The 18,564-nt window shown below is 45.2% G+C and overlaps 1 protein-coding gene across 2 annotated transcripts; it reads right to left on the bottom strand.

Annotated features, from left to right (window-relative positions):
- Positions 1-3,177: 3,177 nt before the first annotated feature.
- On the bottom strand, positions 3,178-12,958 carry LOC124126056 (glutamate receptor ionotropic, delta-1-like). 2 transcript variants are annotated; one of them, XM_048397232.1, is made up of 6 exons: positions 12,789-12,958; positions 12,202-12,366; positions 10,850-10,950; positions 10,506-10,596; positions 6,861-7,167; positions 3,178-3,949 (listed from the first exon to the last, which is right to left on the bottom strand). In XM_048397232.1, the coding sequence occupies exons 2-6, from the start codon at positions 12,208-12,210 to the stop codon at positions 3,708-3,710; spliced, it is 750 nt and encodes a 249-aa protein (XP_048253189.1). In that variant the 5' UTR covers positions 12,211-12,366; positions 12,789-12,958; the 3' UTR covers positions 3,178-3,707. The 2 variants fall into 2 exon arrangements, with proteins under 2 accessions (XP_048253189.1, XP_048253190.1); XM_048397233.1 differs by having other exon boundaries at positions 3,805-3,980.
- Between the last annotated feature and the right edge of the window lie 5,606 nt (positions 12,959-18,564).

The following is an 18,564-nucleotide window of genomic DNA, read 5'->3' as shown; positions in this document are numbered from 1 at the left end:
AAGGCCAGTGTCAAATGACGTCACTCGAGTTCTTGTGACGTGAGCCAGTGCTGTTGAGATACTTCTAAGAGATGGTTAACATAAACTGGTTCGTGTCTTTATTGGGTTGTATTGCCAACTGAGGACAAATTTGAATGACCGATTTTACCCATAAGAACGATATAGCTATTTCAAGGGCAGTATTACTTGTAGAAGCCCGAGGTCTGTCATTCACTGCCCTGAAACATAGACTTAACCCGATCGTGATATATCTCTAACTGCCTTACGTTGAGCTTCTAGCAATACAAAACCGACTGTTCTTTAAAAAAAATGCTACATTAGTTTATACCAACCTTTGGAAAGCACAGTTAATCTAACGTGTGGTTTTCTGAACTTACTGTTCATTGAACACCTCAACCAAAGGAGACTGGCGAGGGAAGATTATTACGGCACTACTTGGCAGGAACTGTTCCTTCATCACAACCAGGTCGCGGAATTCTGCCTGCAGAACGCCCAGCGTCAGATGGTTTGTGATGAACACATAGTTCCCGCTCAGTAACCGGGTCCTGTGATAGGCAATGTGGTCTTTGTCCTCTGACGAGATCTGCTGAATGCTGGCCTCGATCTTATGGTGCAATGAGCGGTAGAGGGTGTTGTTCGAAGTCTATAAGGAAAACATGAACTAGATAATAGGCACTGCCACTGGGCTGTTGTAAGAGACATATATTTCTAAACGATTGGGAAGGTCATGTGGAAATGGAAAGCTTTGGAGGATCATGTGACAGTGTAACAACTTGGAGGATCATGTGACAGTGTAAAGACTTGGAGGATCATGTGACAGTGTAAAGACTTGGAGGATCATGTGACACTGTAAAGACTTGGAGAACCATGTGACAGTGTAAAGACTTGGAGGATCATGTGACACTGTAAAGACTTGGAGAACCATGTGACAGTGTAAAGACTTGGAAGATCATGTGACCGTGTAACGACTTGGAGGATCATGTGACAGTGTAATTACTTGGAGGATCATGTGACAGTGTAAAGACTTGGAGGATCATGTGACAGTGTACAAACGTGGGGGATCATGTGACAGTGTAAAGACTTGGAGGATCATATGACAGTGTAAAGACTTGGAGGATCATGTGACACTGTACAAACGTGGGGGATCATGTGACACCGTAAAGACTTGGAGGATCATGTGACACTGTAAAGACTTGGAGAACCATGTGACAGTGTAAAGACTTGGAAGATCATGTGACAGTGTAACGACTTGGAGGATCATGTGACAGTGTAATTACTTGGAGGATCATGTGACAGTGTAAAGACTTGGAGGATCATGTGACAGTGTACAAACGTGGGGGATCATGTGACTGTAAAGACTTCGAGGGTCATGTGACAGTGTAAAGACTTGGAGGATCATGTAACAGTGGAAATGAGTGAGTGAGTATGGTTTTACGCCGCTTTTAGCAATATTCCAGCAATATCACGGCGGGGGACACCAGAAATGGGATTCACACATTGTACCCATGTCGGGAATCGAACCCGAGCAAAGACAGTGGAAAGACTCGAGGGATCATGTGACAGTGTAATTACTTGGGGGAATCATGTGACAGTGTAAATACTTGGAGGATCATGTGACAGTATACAAACGTGGGGGATCATGTGACAGTGTAACGACTTGGAGGATCATGTGACAGTTCAACGACTTGGAGGATCATGTGACAGCGGAAAGACTTTGGGGTATCATGTGACAGTTTAAATACTTGGGGGTATCATGTGACAGTGGAAAGACTTTGGGGTATCATGTGACAGTTTAAATACTTGGGGGTATCATGTGACAGTGGAAAGACTTGGGGGTATCATGTTACAGTTCAACGACTTGGAGGATCATGTGACAGTGGAAGACTTGGGGGTATCATGTGACAGTGGAAAGACTTGGGGGTATCATGTGACAGTTCAACGACTTGGAGGATCACGTGCCAGTGGAAAGACTTTGGGGTATCATGTGACAGTTCAATGACTTGGAGGATCACGTGACAGTGGAGGACTTGGGGGTATCATGTGACAGTGGAAAGACTTGGGGGTATCATGTGACAGTTCAATGACTTAGAGGATCACGTGACAGTGGAGGACTTGGGGGTATCATGTGACAGTGGAAAGACTTGGGGGTATCATGTGACAGCTCAACGACTTGGAGGATCACGTGACAGTGGAAAGACTTGGGGGTATCATGTGATTGTGTAAAGACTGGGAGGACTCCTAGCTCTTGCATTGCATGGCCAAGATCAGCCAACGAGGTCGCGGCGTAAGTTCACGCACACGCCTCCCTATCATGTCCCAGACGTGTTCAATGAGGGGAACATCTGGGCTCATTGCTGGTCATGGCAGTCTTTGTATGCTGTGCTACGGGAGGTAGGCATTGACAATTCGTGCACAGTGAACACGGGTATTGTGTCAAGAAGTCACAACGTCGACCCACATGCTTGCAAACGGGACTTCAAAGGGTGTCAGTATGTTGTCATTACTGTCTAGTAGCCCTTCCTTGCACAATATCGAGTTGGGTTCTGTCAGTCACCGACACACCATGACACATCCACCGCCAAATTTCTCATGAAGTAACAGGCTGACATTGGCTTGACGTTCATTTCGACGTCGCCAGACACGCCCACGCCTTTCGAGGACGTGCAAAGTGAATCGGGACTGAAAACAAGACATGACCAGCGACTATTACCCCAGTTTCGACGTTGTGTACACCAATGACGTCTGTTGGCAATATGACGATTAGTAGGGGGCGGCACAACACGTGGCTGTTGAGTAGGAAGATGAGCTGCATGTAGGCGATTCCTAATCGTCTCACCCGTACTGCAGTAACCTGATGAAAGTTTGCTGCAATTTGATTCGACGTTTGAGCTCGATTTCGTAGAGCCTTATTTCGGATCAATGTCCTGTCCATTTGTCGTCGACCTCGACGGTGTCGATCGTCCATAATTTGGGTTTGTTGGTACCTGTTCCATAGTCTGCTAATCACAGACCGTGAAACACTGAACGTATTGGCCACTGCCGGCTGACTTCTGCCCGTTTCCAGCATGCCAACACCCCGTCGACGCCCCGAGGGTTCCAGACGCCGCATTGGTTGTTCTTACACAAACAATGAATCAAGTAAATCACAACTGTATGATAAGCGGAATCAATACGAGAGACAGATATGTAAACTATGGAAAGTGTTTTGGTGTTATTTATTTACCGACATAAACGTTCTAACATAGAATCCTTGTCGTCAACACTTATCTTTGTCCTAATACTTGGTATTAACATTTATATTTCATGATCCCATACTTTTTTAACAGCATATAAATATTTAATATGATATACACACTGTCTGATTACATACTATATTGAATACATGTTTTCATTTGTTGTCATTATTATACTTAATTAACACAATCCTGCGATCAATACACAACTCAAGGTCAAGGTAAGGTAGACTTAACGATATTGGCCCTGAATAGGACGAGCATTGGGCCAATGCAAATTAATGTTCCTCCTCGGACCTCCTCGATCCCTCGACCCACCCTTTCTGGATCCGCGTATGGTCCCTGTATGCAATGCCAACTGGGATGGCGTGGAAGGGGTGGGTGGCGTGGAGGGGCTTGGGGGGTGATGCTGAGATATAATGACATGGGGCGTGAGGCACGAGTCTTGCCTTTGAGCACAAAACACCCACATAATCATAATGTCGAACACACTCTTGCCTTGAACATGTTGTGGACATATCCACCGGCTGCAGCCCCGACGTCATACATCCCCTGGTTCACCAGGTCCTGTAGTGTTGTGAAGAGGACATCTTGCGGCCCCATCGCGACATCGGCTACGATGTTACCTGTGTAGAAGGCTGTCACTGTGACACAGAACAGGCTCCAGCTGTACAGCACGGACTGACAACTACACGACTCCGGCCGCCTGGGGAGATCTGTAACACAATGATGCTCCACAGGGGAGATCTGTAACATAATGGTTCTCTACAGGGGAGATCTGTAACATAATGGTACTCTACAGGGGAGATCTGTAACATAATGGTACTCTACAGGGGAGGATCTGTAACATAATGGTTCTCTACAGGGGAGATCTGTAACATAATGGTACTCTACAGGGGAGGATCTGTAACATAATGGTACTCTACAGGGGAGATCTGTAACATAATGGTTCTCTACAGGGGAGATCTGTAACATAATGGTACTCTACAGGGGAGGATCTGTAACATAATGGTACTCTACAGGGGAGATCTGTAACATAATGGTTCTCTACAGGGGAGGATCTGTAACATAATGGTTCTCTACAGGGGAGATCTGTAACATAATGGTACTCTACAGGGGAGGATCTGTAACATAATGGTACTCTACAGGGGAGATCTGTAACATAATGGTACTCTACAGGGGAGGATCTGTAACATAATGGTTCTCTACAGGGGAGGATCTGTAACATAATGGTACTCTACAGGGGAGGATCTGTAACATAATGGTTCTCTACAGGGGAGATCTGTAACATAATGGTTCTCTACAGGGGAGGATCTGTAACACAGTGGTGTTCTACAGGAGAACATATGTAACACAATGATACTCTACAGGGGAGATCTGTAACATAATGGTACTCTACAGGGGAGGATCTGTAACATAATGGTACTTTACAGGGAAAAATCTGTAACACAATGGTACTCTATAGTGGGAGGTCTGTAACATAATGGTACTCTACAGGGGAAGATCTGTAACACAATGGTACTCTATAGAGGGAGGTCTGTAACATAATGGTACTCTACAGGGGAGATCTGTAACACAATGATACTCTACAGGGGAGATCTGTAACATAATGATACTCTACAGGGGAGATCTGTAACATAATGGTACTCTACAGGGGAAGCTCCGTAACACGATACTCTGCATGGAAAGATCTGTAACACAATGGTACTCCACAGGGGGAGATCTGTAACACAATGGTACTCTACAGGGGAGATCTGTAACGCAAAGGTACTCTATAGAGGGAGGTTTGTAACAAAATGGTACTCCACGGGAGATCTGTAACACAACGATACTTTACGGGGTAAATCTGTAACACAATGGTACTCTACAGGGGAGATCTGTAACACAATGGTACTCTACAGGGGAGGATCTGTAACACAATGGTACTCTACAGGGTAGATCTGTAACACAATGGTACTCCACAGGGGGAGATATGTAACAATGGTACTCTACAAGGGAAATCTGTAACAAAATGGTACTCCACAGAGGAGGATCTGTTACACAATGGTACTCCACAGAGGAGAATCTGTAACACAATGGTACTTTACAGGGGAGATCTGTAACACAATGATACTCTATAGAGGTAGTTCTGTAACAATGGTACTCCACAGGAGAGGATCTGTAACACAATGGTACTTTTCAGGGGAGGATCTGTAACACAATGGTACTCTATAGAGGGAGGTTTGTAACAAAATGGTACTCCACAGGGGTGGATCTGTAACACAATGGTACTCCACAGAGGAGGATCTGTAACACAATGGTACTCTACTTTGAAAGATCTGTAACACAATGGTACTCTACAGGGAAATCTGTAACACAATGGTACTCTATAGAGAGAGGTTTGTAACAAAATGGTTCTCCACAGAGGAGGATCTGTTACACAATGGTACTCCACAGAGGAGGATCTGTAACACAATGGTACTCTACTTTGAAAGATCTGTAACACAATGGTACTCTACAGGGAAATCTGTAACACAATGGTACTCTATAGAGGGAGGTTTGTAACAAAATGGCACTCCACAGGAGAGGATCTGTAACACAATGGTACTTTACAGGGGAGATCTGTAACACAATGGTACTCTACAGAGGGAGTTCTGTAACACAATGGTACTCTATAGAGGGAGGTTTGTAACAAAATGGTACTCCACAGGGGTGGATCTGTAACACAATGGTACTCCACAGAGGAGGATCTGTAACACAATGGTACTCTACTTTGAAAGATCTGTAACACAATGGTACTCTACAGGGAAATCTGTAACACAATGGTACTCTATAGAGGGAGGTTTGTAACAAAATGGTTCTCCACAGAGGAGGATCTGTTACACAATGGTACTCCACAGAGGAGGATCTGTAACACGATGGTACTCTACTTTGAAAGATCTGTAACACAATGGTACTCTACAGGGAAATCTGTAACACAATGGTACTCTATAGAGGGAGGTTTGTAACAAAATGGCACTCCACAGGAGAGGATCTGTAACACAATGGTACTTTACAGGGGAGATCTGTAACACAATGGTACTCTACAGAGGGAGTTCTGTAACACAATGATACTCTATAGGGGAGGTTTGTAACAAAATGGTACTCTACAGGGGTGGATCTGTAACACAATGGTACTCTACTTTGAAGATCTGTAACACAATGGTACTCTACAAGGGAAATCTGTAACACAATGGTACTCTATAGAGGGAGGTTTGTAACAAAATGGTACTCCACAGAGGAGGATCTGTAACACAATGGTACTCCACAGAGGAGGATCTGTAATACAATGGTACTCCACAGAGGAGGATCTGTAACACAATGGTACTCTTCAGGGGAGGATCTGTAACACAATGGTACTCCACAGGAGAGGATCTGTAACACAATGGTACTCTTCAGGGGAGGATCTGTAACACAATGGTACTCTATAGAGGGAGGTTTGTAACAAAATGGTTCTCCACAGGGGAGGATCTGTAACACAATGGTGAAAAGAAAGGTGAGATGGCGGAGAGGGAAGGTGAGATGGCGGAGAGGGAAGGTGAGATGACGGAGAGGGAAGGTGAGAGGGAAGGTGACGATGAGGGAGGGAAAAGATGGGACAATGTCTACCTTGGCGTAGCGAGACTCGAGCTGTGAGAGCCCCACTGTGAGACCCCGTGGACAAGACGCCCCGCACCAGCTTCGTCCTTGCCAGCGTGAGCAGCAGAGACACCCAGCAGAAGGCCGCCGTCAGCCCCAGGTACACCTGCCAGTCCCTTGACGGCAGCAACACCAGCCATTGTGCTGCCGTGGGGTGGGGCGAGGAAGGGACCATGTACACTGCCATATTGTACGTCGACAGGACATGCACTGAGAACTCCAGCACACTGGCCCTTTCAGGGGTCATAGAGTAGGGCACAGGGCAGAGATCGGCCCCCTGGAAGGAAGGTCCAGTGTGGAAATGTCCCACGCAATCAAACCATAAAACATTTTAGGCTTGAATGTAGTAAATAGAAGCTATTAAACAACTTTTGAGCAAGAGTCGTTTGACGCTCTTTGAAATCTTAGCAGAAAGTGCAAGCTCGATTGTATGTCAAATGACACCAAAGGTTTGAGCTTTTGGAATACGGAACAGAGCATGCACTCTTTCAAGACAATCCACAGTGACACGTTCCGTACAAGTGCACTGCCATTTATTACTGGGTCTGTTACTTATTCCTGTTGCCACTTATTTGAAACATTCTATTGCCTTTTTCGATTGTAAACCTAACAGGTGTTATAATAACAGTGGAATCTGACGTGAGTTTTAATAATATGTGTTAATTATTCATTAATCTTGTCTGGGTTCAGATGTCTGGATTAACCTCTGCGTTTTAATTCACCTCTCAACAATATCCATAAAGAACCCGCGTCATCTCTTTCCTATTTAGATCTGTGCATTAAGTTTCACAGGACTGTATGACAGAGGGGCTGACTCTGCGAAAATTTCAAGAGCATCATATGACTCTGCCACAACAGTCAAGGCCCTAAATGTTGTATGGGAGGGTTGTGGGGACATTTCTAAATTTGACGCATCAGAAACTAAAATGATGTTGTTTTGACATGCATATGTTTCCGTGTTTATGAACAATTGACTTGCCTTTGCATCTGTGTGTGATTGTGTGTGTGTGATTGTGTCATTGTGTGTGTGTGATTTTGTGTGTGTGATTTTGTGATTGTGTGTGTGATTGTGTGATGATAATGTGTGTGTGTGTGCGTGTGGGTGTGCTTGCGTGTGGGTGCGCGCGTATGTGCGTGCGTGTGTGCTTGTGTGTGTGATTTTGTGTGTGTGTGTGTGTGTGTGTGTTAGCTACTCGTACAGGTACGGTTAGATCCTGACCTACTGTGACACGCACCTGCCACTGTAACATGTCTATAATTCCGGTCCGGGTACAGTTAGATACTGCCCTAGTCTGACACGCACCTGCCACTGTAACATGTCTATAATTCCGGTCCGGGTACAGTTAGATACTGCCCTAGTCTGACACGCACCTGCCGCTGTAACATGTCTATAATCCCGGTCCGGGTACAGTTAGATACTGACCTACTGTGACACGCACCTGCCACTGAAACATGCCTATAATCCCGGTCCGGGTACAGTGAGATACTGCCCTAGTCTGACACGCACCTGCCGCTGTAACATGTCTATAATCCCGGCCCGGGTACAGTTAGATACTGACCTACTGTGACACGCACCTGCCACTGTAACATGTCTATAATCCCGGTCCGGGTACAGTTAGATACTGCCCTAGTGTGACACGCACCTGCCACTGTAACATGCCTATAATCCCGGTCCGGGTACAGTTAGATCCTGACCTAGTCTGACACGCACCTGCCACTGTAACATGTCTATAATCCCGGTCCGGGTACAGTTAGATCCTGACCTACTGTGACACGCACCTGCCGCTGTAACATGTCTATAATCCCGGTCCGGGTACAGTTAGATACTGACCTAGTCTGACACGCACCTACCACTGTAACATGTCTATAATCCCGGTCCGGGTACAGTTAGATCCTGACCTACTGTGACACGCACCTGCCGCTGTAACACGTCTATAATCCCGGCCCGGGTACAGTTAGATCCTGACCTACTGTGACACGCACCTGCCGCCTTAACATGTCTATAATCCCGGTCCGGGTACAGTTAGATACTGCCCTAGTGTGACACGCACCTACCACTGTAACATGTCTATAATCCCGGTCCGGGTACAGTTAGATCCTGACCTACTGTGACACGCACCTGCCGCTGTAACATGTCTATAATCCCGGCCCGGGTACAGTTAGATCCTGACCTACTGTGACACGCACCTGCCGCTGTAATATGTCTATAATCCCGGTCCGGGTACAGTTAGATACTGCCCTAGTCTGACACGCACCTGCCGCTGTAACATGTCTATAATCCCGGTCCGGGTACAGTTAGATCCTGACCTAGTGTGACACGCACCTGCCACTGTAACATGTCTATAATCCCGGTCCGGGTACAGTTCGATCCTGACCTAGTCTGACACGCACCTGCCGCTGTAACATGTCTATAATCCCGGTCCGGGTACAGTTAGATCCTGACCTACTGTGACACGCACCTGCCGCTGTAACATGTCTATAATCCCGGTCCGGGTACAGTTAGATCCTGACCTAGTCTGACACGCACCTACCACTGTAACATGTCTATAATCCCGGTCCGGGTACAGTTAGATCCTGACCTACTGTGACACGCACCTGCCGCTGTAACATGTCTATAATCCCGATCCGGGTACAGTTAGATCCTGACCTACTGTGACACGCACCTGCCGCTGTAACATGTCTATAATCCCGGTCCGGGTACAGTTAGATACTGCCCTAGTCTGACACGCACCTGCCGCTGTAACATGTCTATAATCCCGGTCCGGGTACAGTTAGATCCTGACCTAGTGTGACACGCACCTGCCACTGTAACATGTCTATAATCCCGGCCCGGGTACAGTTAGATACTGCCCTAGTCTGACACGCACCTGCCGCTGTAACATGTCTATAATCCCGGTCCGCGTACAGTTAGATCCTGACCTACTGTGACACGCACCTGCCGCTGTAACATGTCTATAATCCCGGCCCGGGTACAGTTAGATCCTGACCTACTGTGACACGCACCTGCCACTGTAACATGTCTATAATCCCGGTCCGGGTACAGTTAGATCCTGACCTACTGTGACACGCACCTGCCGCTGTAACATGTCTGTAATCCCGGTTCGGGTACAGTTAGATACTGCCCTAGTCTGACACGCACCTGCCACTGTAACATGCCTATAATCCCGGTCCGGGTACAGTTAGATACTGCCCTAGTCTGACACGCACCTGTCACTGTAAGATGCCTATAATCCCGGTCCGGGTACAGTTAGATACTGCCCTAGTGTGACACGCACCTGCCACTGTAACATGCCTATAATTCCGGTCCGGGTACAGTTAGATACTGCCCTCGTCTGACACGCACCTGCCACTGTAACATGCCTATAATCCCGGTCCAGTTAGAGTTAGATACTGCCCTAGTGTGACACGCACCTGCCACTGTAACATGCCTATAATCCCGGTCCAGTTAGAGTTAGATACTGCCCTAGTGTGACACGCACCTGTCGCTGTAACATGCCTATAATCCCTGTCCAGGTAGAGGTAGATACTGCCCTAGTGTGACACGCACCTGTCGCTGTAACATGCCTATAATCCCTGTCCAGGTAGAGGTAGATACTGCCCTAGTGTGACACGCACCTGCCGCTGTGACATGCCAATAATCCCGGTCCAGGTAGAGTTGTGCTGCCGACTCCCCCACTCCTTGTCTGCAGGCTCAACACAGGTGTAGCTGGAAGAACATCAGTCTTCAGTTTGATCATCATATGAAATATTGTCAAATTGAAACACCGTAAAGTAAGTATATACAGTTCAGAAACATGTGATCACCACCAAATAAAAGCATGCTATTTAACATTGTCTCTGGAACTTGCTTTGTTGTTGTTGTTGTTGTTGTTGTTGTTGTTGTTGTGTCTTGTTTTTTTGTGTTATTAATATTTATTATTTATTATTTTCAGAGAAGGGGATGGGGGTCCTGTTATTACCTGAAGTTAAACGCAGCAGCCAGAAGGTCAACCATGTCAATGGCAGCGCCATCATACGATATATTCTGGCCACGTGACGTCCGCCTTGATATGGGCATCCACTTGAAAAAGATATAGAGACTTCCTCAGAATTGTAATCGGAGAGTGAGAGTCCGTTTAGGACAATATATCAGCGTGTCAGCCGAATGTGGACTAAAAGTGATGCTTATGGTAAAGATTTCCCATGTTGTTGAAATGAAGAAGCAAGTGCCTGGTGCAAACAGACCAAGGATCGGTGTGAACCCAGGATGCGAACCCGTAAACCTCGGATCCGGAATGCAAGGAATGTAACGTGTACATAAATCTCCGGCAGGCTTCAATAAAAATATATAATTCATATTCAATCATAGGCAATTTGAAGTAATTTATAGATTATATTCAATAAAGCATATTGATGAAATACAAAAATGGTAGGACATCCTAAAGTACCCTACATTGAAGGAGTTCAATGGTGAAACATCCTAAAGTACCCCACATTGAAGGAGTTCAATGGTGAGACATCCTAAAGTACCCCACATTGAAGGAGTTCAATGGTGAGACATCCTAAAATACCCCACATTGAAGGAGGTCCATGGTGAGACATCCTAAAGTACCCAACATTGAAGGAGTTCAATGGTGAGACATCCTAAAGTACCCTACATTGAAGGAGGACCATGGTGAAATATCCTAAAGTACCCTACATTGAAGGAGGTCCATGGTGAGACATCCTAAAGTACCCTACATTGAAGGAGGTCAATGGTGAGACATCCTAAAGTACCCTACATTGAAGGAGGTCAATGGTGAGACATCCTAAAGTACCCTACATTGAAGGAGGTCAATGGTGAGACATCCTAAAGTACCCTACATTGAAGGAGGTCCATGGTGAGACAGCCTAAAGTACCCTACATTGAAGGAGGTCAATGGTGAGACATCCTAAAGTACCCTACATTGAAGGAGGTCAATGGTGAGACATCCTAAAGTACCCTACATTGAAGGAGGTCCATGGTGAGACATCCTAAAGTACCCTACATTGAAGGAGGTCAATGGTGAGACATCCTAAAGTACCCTACATTGAAGGAGGTCAATGTTGAGACATCCTAAAGTACCCTACATTGAAGGAGGTCCATGGTGAGACAGCCTAAAGTACCCTACATTGAAGGAGGTCAATGGTGAGACATCCTAAAGTACCCTACATTGAAGGGGGACCCTGGTGAAACATCCTAAAGTACCCCACATTGAAGGAGGTCAATGGTGAGACATCCTAAAGTACCCTACATTGAAGGAGGTCAATGGTGAAACATCCTAAAGTACCCAACATTGACGGGGGCCCTCACCTGTAGCATCGCCAGTGTCAGCGTCCTGCCGTTGAGGCCCCTGAGACTGTTGGGGAATACCGTCCTCGGCACCTGCTCCTTGACCAGGCTACTCGTGTCCACCTCTGACCACCCCCTGCCCCCGGGAACCCACTGCAGGGTCCACAGCGCCGGACGGGGAAGCACCTGATGTGAAGAAGAGAAGCCTTGTCAGCGAAGAGCTTGAAGTTAGCGCTCGTCTTCATCTTGAATATAATTTCGTAAGAATATCATAATTCGTCATCCAATTCGATGACAATGAGTGGCATTATGGCTAAAATAATTAATGCACATGACGAATGAGATTCCCATTGTATTGCTCTCCTCTGTTCCTTATGGTGACACGTAATTATCAAATGTCAATTCTCAAGTTTTGATGTCTTGAGATGTGATACATTTGTACACACACACACACACACACACACACACACACACACACACACACACTCACACTCACACACACATGTTCCCGACATTGTATAGTTTTCCTTCGACTAGCACGGTAAAATGTTACCGACATTGTATAGTTTTCCTTCGACTAGTCTCGCCATCAGTATATATATACCTACCTGGCTGTTTCGTTGTCACTAGCCAGCGGAGACAGGTCATTGACCCCGCCACTTGTCGTGTAAACACACGGTTCTTCAGTTAACGGTTTACAGCTCAAACACGTCAGTACTGAAATAAACAACACAACAGACAGATCCGTGTAGGTGGCCATTGCGACTACAGAGACAGACTGTTGCGGTGTTATCACCTGTAGTTTGACCCGATACGATACGACAGATAAACGCATGTGTTTGATAAATCCTAATAGAGAAACATAGTAGCGAGCGCGTGTGTATAGCCTATGGTTAGTGGTGTTGAATGTAGCTTCACCTCAGTATAACATCCCCGCCTTACCACGGATGTCCGTACAGCAACAACAGCTCAGGCAATTGACCAGTGGTTTACAGATCAACGATAGTGATACGATGACGTCACACATTAACACATATATTGGATGAGGTAGGTGAATGTTACTTATTCAGCCGTGGGAGACCACCGGTTAAATAGCAATGCACATTTACAGAGATAATTTATGGATGTCAACTTCTTTATTGTGAGTGAGTGAGTGAGGGTGGGTTTACGCCGCTTTTAGCAATATTCCAGCAATGTAACGGCGGGGGAACACCAGAAATGGGCTTCACACATTATACCCATGTCGGGAATCGAACCCGGGTCTTCGGCGTGACGAGCGAACGCTTTAACCACTAGGCTACCCGACCGCCCCCTCTTTATCATGAGGAGACCATATATGTATATACTCCTTCAACAGGTGAATGAATGCTGGGTTTCAGAGAGCACCTCTATGTACCTGTAATAACACCAAGAGTGAGAGACAACAAAGGTGGGACAAGGGCAGCCAACAGTCCATGCATTGGAAATCACCAATTAGCGCTAAATAACTGCTTTCGAAATACCGCATAACAGGGCTTGTTACAACCCTTAATATAAAACAATACTCTAATGTAAAAAAAATACTTTAAGGGTAGCGGGTTACAACTCTTCATGTAAAAAATAGTTTTAGTGTATTTTTGGCTGACATTAAGGGTTGCCGGTTATGTAATGTTCCAACTCCTAATGCTGTATAGTGTCAACAGATACACCTATGTACACTGAAAGGCAAAAGAAACGTCACTTCTGAATACACTGGCAGTTACATGTTCTGTGGTCAATAAACTCATTTAACGTTCTATTGCTTCTTTTTGGTGCCTTCAAGTCCATTTCACAATTGAGTTTAAAATGGACTTATTTGCCCAAACGCAGCCTACAAAAGTGCAATGGGACTCATTTGCGGAAAAGTCTTGTCAAAAACATGATGCACGTGCATATCGTGGATGGTATGGGTATAAAAGACACCCAAAACTGTTAAGCTGGCTTTTGTTATTTCGATTCATCAGCCATGCCAAGATTATCAGGAAATGAGAGACAACAAGCGATCGGAAGACTGCAAGCAGGCCAGAGTGCACAGGTCGTTGCAAATGCATTCAATGTCAACGTCAGAGCGATATATCGTTTGCAACATCGCCACAAGACCACCGACGACCGACCTCGTAGTGGTCGTCCTAGAGTCACTACTTCCAGACATGATTGGTTCATGATACGCCGACATCTGCAGAACCGATTCCGAATGGCCACTGAAACAGCTCAAACCATTGGCAACCACCAGCGTGCCATCAGTGATCGTACAGTCCGACGTCGCCAACTGCCAACAACATCTCGTGCGCTGAAACAAGTGCAACAAGAATACTCTGTGATGTTATGTTGACAAATTGGGCATTGACTTTTGGTTGTGTGTCGCTAATCTGCCTGTCCTTTGTATTCGTTCTTGGAGGTTCACCGGAAAGGAAACATGAGTACTGATGTAAAACAGAACAATGACGAACACGTTTTATCATGTAAACATTCAACTTCAGAATCTGGGAAGACTATATTAGAATAAAGTAGCATTTTGTTGTGGATTACATACAGGGCATAGAGTTTGTCTGCTGCATAATGCCACACTCACCAATTTTCCAGCTTTATGACAATGACCTGTAAATAAATAAGCCTAGATGGGACAATCCAGTGATTAATTTTGTGAACAGTGAACACACACGCAACCAACCAAGACACCCAGCCTGACCTCTCGATCCATTTGTTGCCTTACAACCTGCATCGGTTGCAGGGGACTTCTAACCCGGAATTATTACGGGGTGCGATTTGAGTAATTGTAAATACAAAAATATGATCAGTTCACAGGTATAAGCTTGAAGCAAATCTTACCATATTTTACCGTGTGTCCAAAGGCAAACTACAAATCGCGAGGCTCTGTATCTACCCGTATTTATTATCATGTTCATGGTCTCTACAATAGTTAATAGAAATCAATAAGTACACCGACAATCCACATACTGATCATATTCACGTACGAGGGCTGGTCAAAAAGCTCTAAGCCGAACGAACTTTCCACAATGGGCCATAAACAAAGTGAACTAGTCGATGTAGTACATTGTTTAAGCAGTTCAGTGCAAGTGTATTTGCATAGGAGTGACAGCAAGTTGAACGTGATAGGGGTCAAAATGAATACAGAAATGGAAAGTACCGAGTTCGTGAGTGAGTTCAAATTTAAAGTCACATCAGCAGTATTTCAGCGATATCGTGACAATAGAATGTTATAAATAACAAATACAATTAGACTAGAAATGAACCTTTCACCAAAGGACAGAAGAATAACTAGATACCAGTATTTCACAGATATATATTAATAAAACAAAACTGAACTGCAAAAGAAACCTTACACATTTGAAAAATAATGTGATTATAAATTAGTTGTACTGGGTCAAACCCAAATAGGCACAAACACAAACACAAACACAAACACAAACACACAGCCCAAACGCATCGTTGTTGTACCTGTGACTTTTACCGGCATTGCGCACGTATTTTTGAGAAAATGCGAAAAATGTAAAATCACGTATTGTAATTGCTGATAGAAATGCACGTGCCACATGGGTATAAAAACTGCACAGAAGCAATGTCAAACATTCACAGAGTACAAACACCTCATTTGAAATGCCAAGACTAACATCAGAACAACGCGAGCGAGCAATGGGGATGGTGCAGATGGGGGCCACGCACACCCACGTTGCAAGAACCTTTGGCTGTTCCCGTTGGAAACTTTAGTTTAGTTTAGTTTGTTTGTTGTTTTACGCTGCACTATTCAAGCTATATGACGGCGGTCTGTAAATAATCGAGTCTGGACCAGACACTCCAGTAATTGACATCATTGATCCACGCAATTGGGATCGATCACATGCATCAATGCGAGCCTGACCACCCGATCCCGTTAGTCGCCTCTTAGGACAGGGAGACCACGGGTCACTACGCCACAGGAAGACCGGTCTCTGCGAACGTTGCACCTCCGCAACCTCTTCCTCACACTGACGTCATCGGCAGTAGGTATCCGGACCTACTGACAATTCAGAGGACATATGTTGACCGCTGATCATCGACGCAGACGAATTAGATGGGCTAATACAGTGCGACGGTGGCAGCGTATGGGCTGGCAACGCGTGGTCTTTACGGACGAAAGCAAGTTCTTTTCATTTAGAATTGATGGCAGACCGCGTGTTTACCGCTGCGGAGGTGAACGGACAGCTGCTTGCTGCGTTCAAGGAGTCGTTCCTTACGGCGGAGGTGGAGTAATGGTGTGGGGTGGAATTTGTTGAGACCAGACGCCACTCGTCGTTATCAATGAAAACCTCAATGCGCAGCGCTGTAGAGATGACATCCTCCGTCCAGTAGTGCTGCCCTACCCCCAGCAACAACCCAGAGGTGTATCAACACGACAACGCCTGGACCCACACAGCTCATATCGTAGTGGACTTTTTGCCAACAACAACGTCAACGTCTTACCATGGCCGGCATTTTCTCCTGACTTATCACGCATACAACACCTCTGGGACGTCTTTGACAGGCGGGTTAGAGTCCGTCGACACTCTCCCGCCAACAGACAAGAGTTGATACATGCTCAACATGATGAATGGACCCGCTTGCCACGTGACCTCATCAGACGTTTGACGTTTTCCGTCCGACTTTGTATGTATGGAGGCACGGGGCGGCCACATTCGGTACTAAAGTGACAAGTTGTGTGTCTGTGAAAACTTTCCGTGTTTTAATTAACTGCAGTGAAAATCTGAATTTTCAACCCCCACTGATTTTGTTTGTCTGGTGTACAATATTTGACTGCACAATATGAAGTTTGAGTTGTTCAATACTTTATGAAATTGTTGGATTATTGGATATACTTTACTTTTGATATTTTTAGTTTAATTAATACAGTCATTTCAATGTGGTGCAAGATTTCTTTTGCCGTTTTGTTTAGTGAGGTATGGTGAAATCCCCTTGTCCCCTTAGTACCGAGCGCCAGACAGGGAAACAACAAGTACCATCTGTTTATGTTTTTTGGTATGACGCTGACGAGAATCGAACGGCGCGCGCCGGACCTTCCACTGTACATGTCCAGATGGACACTCTATCACAAGACAACGGAGGCGGTCTCAGTTTAGTAAATTACCATAAAAGGATATCGCTGAATATGACATGACATTATAAAAATGGGCTATTAGTCTCCAGCAACTAAAGTAAGGCCACCACACTGGGGACCATGGGGACTTACAGTACCTTTGCTACCTGCATGGACACCAGCAGGATTTACATCATCCCTTTAGTCACTGGTGATTATGGAAAAGGTTTAGCGAAGCAAACAAATATTAGACGATTAAAACACGGGTGCTCATGAAATACTTTGAATGATGATGACATTGAACATCGAACTGTTGGTTACAGGGGAGGCGGATTGACGTTCGCCCTCAGTCTTTGTGCTAAGTCCAGTGCGTTTCAACACTGTGTAGCTACCAGAGGTTAGCAGCCTGGGGTTTCGCCAAGGAATGGTATCCGCAGCAACAAAGAGTGTGTACAGTAACCGGTGTTGGGGGTTTGGAGGAAATATAAAGTCATGAAATTATTATGTTTTACGTCAAAAATAAAGCTGACAGACAGATTAGAGCACGCCATCCGCCTCCCGTCAACAGAAAAGAATTGCAGTAGGCCCTGAGATACGAGTAGCAACGGATTCCAGTCCACGTCATCAGAAGACTGACGTCATCGATGAGGCGGCGTATCACAGCATGCATTGAGGCAGCTGGACGTCATACACGCTATTGAAGTCGCTGTGTTGACAATGAACTTGTAGTGTGTCTGAAAATTTTTTGGTGACATTTCAGAAAACTTTTGTAAACGAAATTTCTTACCCCACCATCGTTTACCTTGAGCTTACATTACCTGTGACTGCACAATTTCTTTCAAACTGTGGTTGATCAATCATTTTTTACCCCTTCCTAGATTTTATCATAATTCACAACAAAATCTCATCCTGTTATTTTTTTTATCGATCATGGAACTCGACCTATACTTTCTTTTTCTGCCCAGTTTAATTACTGAGGACCATATGGACGCTATTTTCAGTGTCGACCAACTCGTGTTATTCCGGGACAAGCCGAATAGCGACTCGTGCCCCTCTCATGGCCATTTTTAGACCGGGTTCCGTCTTAGCTCAAACGGGCATACCTAAAACAATTGTCAACTCGTTGCATAATGGTTCACTTATATTTCCCCATACATTATATATATATATATATATATATTCAGATGCAATTTAAAGCACATGTGGACATGCAGAACAATACAGTATGACTGGACACATTTAACTGTCTTAGGTATATTTTCAGATCGAGACATATGTAAAATCAAAAATTATTT

Source organism: Haliotis rufescens, unplaced genomic scaffold (assembly GCF_023055435.1).
Source record: "Haliotis rufescens isolate VD_foot unplaced genomic scaffold, xgHalRufe1.0.p SCAF_167, whole genome shotgun sequence".
NCBI lineage: Eukaryota > Metazoa > Mollusca > Gastropoda > Lepetellida > Haliotidae > Haliotis > Haliotis rufescens.
This window is presented reverse-complemented; position numbering and strand designations above follow the sequence as displayed.